Source organism: Nicotiana tabacum, chromosome 1 (assembly GCF_000715075.1).
Source record: "Nicotiana tabacum cultivar K326 chromosome 1, ASM71507v2, whole genome shotgun sequence".
Classification (NCBI taxonomy): Eukaryota; Viridiplantae; Streptophyta; class Magnoliopsida; order Solanales; family Solanaceae; genus Nicotiana; species Nicotiana tabacum.
Genome location: NC_134080.1, coordinates 64,023,543 through 64,030,956, shown reverse-complemented (window position 1 = coordinate 64,030,956; position 7,414 = coordinate 64,023,543). Strand labels below are relative to the sequence as shown.

The 7,414-nt window shown below is 38.3% G+C and overlaps 1 protein-coding gene across 1 annotated transcript; it reads left to right on the top strand.

Moving 5' to 3' along the window:
* The first annotated feature begins 208 nt into the window (after positions 1 to 208).
* LOC107832698 (protein unc-13 homolog) lies at positions 209 to 7,059 on the top strand. Its single transcript, XM_016660565.2, has 5 exons — positions 209 to 890; positions 2,534 to 3,403; positions 4,336 to 4,791; positions 5,419 to 5,608; positions 5,694 to 7,059. The coding sequence occupies exons 1-5, from the start codon at positions 348 to 350 to the stop codon at positions 6,614 to 6,616; spliced, it is 2,982 nt and encodes a 993-aa protein (XP_016516051.2). The 5' UTR covers positions 209 to 347; the 3' UTR covers positions 6,617 to 7,059.
* The last annotated feature ends 355 nt before the right edge of the window (positions 7,060 to 7,414 follow it).

The window sequence follows — 7,414 nt, the reverse complement described above, 5'->3', positions numbered from 1 at the left end:
ATTTGTCTAAGATCTATTTAGATTAGTATAAGATTTATTAAACTACTTCCATTAATTATGTTTCTATATATAATTTTTTATTAATGTTATCCTAAAATTGTCAAGTGGTTTCATTTTAGCTTGTCACTTGGCTTAACCACAATGCATACCACTTTTCTTTTAATATAATATGGATTGTCATTAATTTCCTAAAGAAAAAGTCAGAATTTGAAAAGGAAAAAGAAAGAAAAAAGGTAAAGAGGACTACTCCTATATTCTCTTCTCTCTTTACTCGTCTTTCCAAAATCTTAGTAGTACTGAAACTACAGAACCCCCCCCTCCTCCCTACTTTCTCTCTCTACAAGACAATGGCGTCTCTCTTCAGAGACCGTACTTTAGGCTATTCCCGTAGGGAATCCACCGGCGCCGCCGCTACCGCTGCCGTATCCACCACCAGCAGCTGCCGGTACTCAACTTCCAGCAGCTCTGCCGCCTTATCTCCACTCCCATCACCATTCTCCGACCTAACTCCGTCACTCTCCGCCTCCGACCTCTGTGAAACAGCCTACGAGATCTTCGTAGCTTCTTGCCGTACTTCCACCGGAAAAGCCTTAACCTACATTCCCGCCGACCGATCTCCGTCACCGTCGCCGTCGAATTCCAATTCGTCTTCATCTTCACCTTCTATGCAGAGATCTCTTACTTCTACTGCTGCTTCTAAGATGAAGAAAGCTCTGGGCCTTCGATCTAGCTCTAGCTCGGGCATTAAGCGGGCGGAGGGGAGTCCGGGCTCCGGTGGAAAGCCCAAGAAGCCCGTAACTGTAGGGGAGCTTATGAGGGTTCAAATGAAGGTCTCTGAGAGTGTTGATTCCAGAATTCGTAGAGCCCTTTTGAGAATTGCTGCTGGCCAGGTACCTCACTTAGCAATAGTGTGTGTGTGTAATCATATGCTCTATTTATGCATAATAATGTAAATTCTTGAAAAATATTTTTTTTTGGTGGGCTGCATTTTACAAGTATGATATCTGAGTGAATTATCACTATTTTGTGTTTTTGGGGGTATATAAATGGTAATTTCCTCTAAAGTTTGCATTTTTGTTAGGTGGGTTTGATTTTGAAAGTTTGATCTATAGGGATTAGCAGTTTTGCACTAGTTTTTGCACTTTTATGAAATTTTTTGGGTAGATTAGTGTTAATTCTTGATAAAGTCTTCATCTTTTGGTGGTGTTGCATTTTACAAGTTTGATATCTGAGGGAATTATCACTAGTTTGTGCAGTCTTGTCTGTTTTTTACGGTGTATAAATGGTAATTCTTGGTAAAGTTTGCATTTTTAGGTGGGTTGGATTTTACAAGTTTGATCTGTTAGGGAATAAGCCCCAGTTTTTGCATTTTTTAAAATACATTTTTGGGTATATTAATGTTAATTCTTGATAAAATTTGTATTTTTTGGTGGGTTGCGATTTACAAGTTGGATCTTTTAGGAAAATTGCTCAATTTATGTTATTAACTGCTACTTTATTGCTGCCTTTAAGAAAGCAATTTTATTCTGGCAAGGCGAATTCCAAGTGTCATATCGGTAATTGTGGTACTAATTTGCTGGGGTTAGAGCTTTAAACTGGATAATGCCATGTTCAATTTGAACTTAGGAACTTTTTGGGGATAATTTTTCCTTTCCGTTTCTGGAGGATTGGATTAAAATGAATCCATGTAGTTCTTTCTGAGTTTCAAAATTTCCTTCTATATACAACTTCGGGGCCTTCTTTCCTTGTGTATGAGTACTATGGTTGACTAGTGTTTTCTTGAAATTATTTGAATGAAGTGTATATTGAACATAGTCCTTAATTATCCTTCCTTAAAGGTTGACTAGTTGTGTGAGTGGCTTTTTTTTTTTTTTTTGGTTTTGAGCCAGATCTTGACCATTTATTATGTTAGTGGTGTCCTCGTTAACATTATTATTATTATTATTATTATTATTATTATTATTATTATTATTATTATTATTATTATTATTATTATTATTATTATTATTATCATCATCATCATCATCATCATCATCATCATCATCATCATCATCATCATCATCATCAGTGATAGAATTTTGCAGGATGTATAGAGTTTCAGTTAACTTCCGTTTCTGATGATGGACCTGCTTAATGCAGCTAAGGCTAGTTAGATGTAGTGGCTAACCTTGAGCATTATTCCTTAAGGGACTTTATTCTGCTCTTTTTATGTAATTTCGTTGACTACCCATCATGTTTTTGTCTTTTGCTGTAGAATTATTGTTTTACCTCTTTGTCTTGTTTGCTCTTAGAATTTTGCATTCTTGGTCAATTTTTTTCAGGAGTGAAACGGAAATCTGTCTTTTAGTTGCTGTTGCAATTAGTCAGGCTTAAAGTTATTGACTTTCTTTCTACTCTGTTCTTTCCAACAAAAAGGTTTCAGCGTAAAATTTTCCGCACTTCCTCATGAGCGTTGAAGATTTATTACTGCTTAGTGAATGGTTAATTGGTGCAATTCACTATAATAAGTCATGCTTCAATGTGCGTGATACAGGTTGGAAGAAGAATTGAGTCAACAGTTCTCCCACTGGAGCTCTTACAGCAGTTCAAAGCTGCAGATTTTACTGATCAGAGAGAGTACGATGCGTGGCAGAAAAGAAATCTAAAAATGCTCGAGGCTGGACTTCTTTTACATCCACACATGCCACTGGATAAGTCGAATACTGCTGCGCAGAGGCTGCGGCAAATTATTCAAGCTGCCTTAGACCGTCCAATAGAAACAGGGAGAAACAATGAGTCAATGCAAGTTCTCCGAACAGCTGTAATGACTCTTGCTAATAGATCATCAGATGGATCTCTATTTGAGTCATGCCACTGGGCTGACGGTTTCCCTTTGAACCTCAGACTCTATGAGATACTTCTGGAGGCATGCTTTGATGTAAATGATGAAGCGTCCATCATAGAGGAAGTTGATGAACTTATGGATCTCATAAAGAAAACTTGGGGAATTCTCGGACTTAATCAAATGCTTCACAATATTTGCTTTTCGTGGGTTTTATTTAACCGTTATGTTGCAACTGGACAAGTTGAGAATGATCTGTTAGATGCTGCTGATAGTCAGCTAGCTGAAGTCGCAAAAGATGCAAAGACAACAAAAGATTCTGCATATGCTAAGATTCTGAATTCTACATTAACAGCAATGTTGGGCTGGGCTGAGAAAAGGCTCCTTGCATACCATGACACTTTCGATGCCGGGAATATTGAATCAATGCCAACCATTGTATCTATAGGGGTATCTGCAGCAAAAATTCTTGTTGAAGATATTTCTAATGAGTATCGTCGGCGGCGTAAGAGCGAAGTTGATGTGGCTCGGAGTAGAATTGACACTTACATCAGGTCATCACTTCGCACTGCATTTGCTCAGGCAAGTTCCATCTTTTCTAACTTTTAATGGGAGCATAACAGTTATTAGGCTTGATTTCTTTTAGACGAAGTTATTGTTGTAGACTTTTTTAGCAAGCACCACCTTTTGACTAGCTGCTTTCACAAAGTTATGTTATTAGTGTTTGTTAAATTGACAAATTAGGATTATAAGGTGTGAATTCGTGAATTTTCTAACTTTTGTTGTCTGGCATACTTTTAACATTTAAAATTATGGGAAAGCATTTTTCAAACAGAAGTATAAGTGTTGCATGCCTCAAAGCATGTCTATTAATGTGAATGTGGGTAAAATACTGCATCTATCTCCTTTATCAAAAAATACTGCATCTATCTCAAATTGCTCCACCTTTTGTTTGGGTCGTTTCCAATCTGATTCTACTTTCAGCTCCAATTTATGTTATATACTTTCTATCTTGGTCATATCAGTCCTAGTGCCTTAGTAAACACTTACTGTAGCTTTGTCAGTTTGGACACTTATTTTTCCTTGTCTTCTCTCTTTACATATTTGTGATATGTAAAGTTATATTTCCAGCTTTCCCATGTCTCACCTTCATGAAACCTATACTTCAGTGGCTAAACCCTGCCAACATGTCTCAAACCTGTATGAAATTTTCCTTTCCTGTAAGTTTTTCCAGAATTCTCATATTTGGGGGCATAGGCTCCTCCTTCAATTTTCACCAGCCCATCTCAAACTTGTACGAAGTCTTAGTTCCCTCTAAGTTTTGCCACGATTCTCATATTTGGGGTATATTTGTAATGATTTTCTTCTGTCAGCAGATGTTTGTAGAAAGGGCAGTGATTGTGCTTGGTGCTGTTGCTTATTGCTTAGCTTAAAAAGTCAGCTTAACATGTTAATGGAATGAACCATCTGAATAGAGTGCAATTTAAAACTGGAATTTGGTTTCTTGGATGCAGTTAATGGAGAAGGCGGATTCAAGCAGGAGAGCATCAAGACATCAACCAAATCCTCTTCCTGTCCTTGCCATCCTCGCAAAGGATGTCGGTGAGCTGGCTTCTAAAGAGAACGAGATTTTTAGTCCCATCTTGAAGAGATGGCATCCTTTTGCTGCAGGTGTGGCTGTTGCCACCCTACACGTTTGCTACGGGAATGAGCTGAAACAATTTGTTTCGGGTATAACGGAATTGACACCAGATGCTGTACAAGTACTGAGAGCAGCAGATAAACTGGAGAAAGATCTTGTGCAGATTGCTGTTGAAGATTCAGTGGACAGTGATGATGGTGGGAAGGCCATTATCCGTGAGATGCCACCATTTGAAGCTGAAGGTGCAATAGGCAACATGGTGAAAGATTGGATTAAGACAAGAATAGACAGACTCAAGGAATGGGTTGACAGAAATCTCCAACAAGAGGTATGGACTCGTCAGTTGATATTTGCTTTCAACTTCCCATACACAAGGCGGAAACAACTATTTTATATCTGTTTATCTGCTGTGATTAGAAGGCAACTTTTGTCTCTATCATAGGCCCATAGCGCATTTCCCTTGATCAAACCCCTCAGCAGCCGAATTTGATGTTTTGTGGTAAGAACCAAGAGTATATACAAGTTGAACGCATGGAGTGACATCATATACCTAGAAAAAGACAAGAAAAAGTCACTTCCAGAACCCTCCCTATTACATGATTTTGGGTTTTAAAAATGAGATAATTATTCTGAGCAAACTTTTCCTTTCTTGAGCAGGTTAAGTAGCCCCATACAAACGTCAAGAGACTTTTTAGACTTGAACACCTTAGATTAAAGATAGCCGCAGGCCTGTAGGAAACTGAGGTTTTCATCTCATAGGCCCTATATGAACTTATTTTTCTGAACTCCGCACGCATATAACATCTGCTCCTGATACAGAGAGGATCATTTATTTTTTGGATGACCCTACAATCCTGCCTTTAGATTGTAGAAATTGCTGATTAAATTTTGTTTTTAACTATGCTTATCTTATATCTTTGGTTTGCGTTCTTATCTTGTTTTCTGTGATAAAAAGGTCTGGAATCCTCAAGCTAATGAAGGAGGATTTGCCCCCTCTGCTGTTGAAGTCCTGAGGATTATTGATGAAACTTTAGACGCATTCTTCCAGCTACCGATACCCATGCATCCAGCATTGCTCCCAGACTTGATGAGTGGCCTCGATAGATATCTTCAGTATTACGTATCAAAGGCAAAATCTGGATGTGGTAATTTTTCTAGATCTTATTATGAATAGAAAGACCACAGTTTTTATAGTGTAACATGTCCATTAATGAGTAGTCCCATTTGTAGGATCAAGGAACACATATGTTCCAACCATGCCTGCACTAACCAGGTGTACGACTGCTACAAAGTTGTGGAAGAAGAAGGATAAGATGCTTAATACGAAGAGGAACTCACAGGTTGCTACAATGAATGGTGATAACTCATCTGGGGTACTGCAGTTGTGTGTACGTATAAATACTTTCCATAGAATTCGGACTGAGGTAGAAGTTCTCGAGAAGAGAATTATTACTCTTTTGAGGAATTCTGAATCTGCTCATGTAGAAGACTTTTCAAATGGGTTAGGTAAGAAGTTTGAAATCTCCCCTGCTGCTTGTATCGAGGGGATCCAACAACTCTCTGAGGCAGTCGCCTATAGGATTATCTTTCATGATCTAAGTCCTGTTTTATGGGATGGACTGTATATTGGGGAGCCAGCTTCTTCGCGCATTGAGCCTTTCCTTCAAGAACTCGAAAAGAATCTGACAATCATATCAAACACTGTTAATGAAAGAGTCCGGACTCGGATGGTTGCGGACATAATGAGAGCATCCTTTGATGGTTTCCTTTTGGTTTTGCTTGCTGGAGGACCTTCTAGGGCTTTCACTCAGCAGGATTCACAAATTATAGAGGACGATTTCAAGTCCCTCAAAGATGTATTCTGGGCAAATGGGGACGGATTGCCCGTGGATGTGATAAACAAATACTCAACAACAGTAAGGGATGTACTTCCTCTTTTCCGGGCTGATGCAGAGAGCCTCATCGAGCGCTTCAGGCGATCAACTTTGGAAACTTATGGTTCATCCGCAAAATCGAGGCTTCCCTTGCCCCCTACATCAGGGCAATGGAACCCAACTGAACCAAACACCCTTTTACGTGTCTTGTGCTACCGAAATGATGAAGCTGCTTCCAAGTTCCTTAAAAAGACTTACAACTTGCCTAAGAAACTGTGATTGATTGGAAGTTGTGATCAAGGAAAGTAGCTTCTTGATTGGAGATCGATCTTGGCCGATGTTTTGGATGTTCCCTGATATGAATCAGATTGACCTAGAAGATCCTCAAGCCAAGGGTTATAGATATCTTGGAATATTTAAGGACTGGCAATTTTCTTGTATAGTAAAAAGTTTGGATCTTTGGTTACTTCATTTCAGCATGTTGCTTTCAGAAGGGTAGGAATCTGAGGCGGCGGTAAGCATTTATTCGAGGGAACAGTTTGTGGAGATATGTTCCAATTATTTTGCTTGTTTATAGATTTTCAGGTCCCAACAACAGGGTAATTGATTTAAGATTCATTGTCTTCTACATATATATTCGTTTATTCCTTCTGATTTCCCTATGTAGTCACAGAAATTTGGATGGCTTTTGTTAATAGTATTTATATACTGGTATTTATTGATGTACGGAGTATTATGTTCCCCTAGTTTATTTCTGATGAAGTCCAAAGTCGAGCCACCAGGATTGACCATGAGTTGGTTGTTTGGTTCAGTATAACCTAGGAGTGTAGTTATATGGTTATGAATTGATTGTAATAGTTGTTCATGTGTTTGCTTTAGACCGGCTTAAAGAGATACAGTCAAACTTTTATATAAAGTATCGTTTGTTTCGAATATTTTTGGATGTTATACCGAAATGATGTTATATTATAACATAACATGAAAATTGGTTCCGGAAAAACTTGGCTTTGATAGTAAAATATTATTATATAGGGGTGTTATTATAGAGAGGTCTGTCTATATATATATATATTCTAG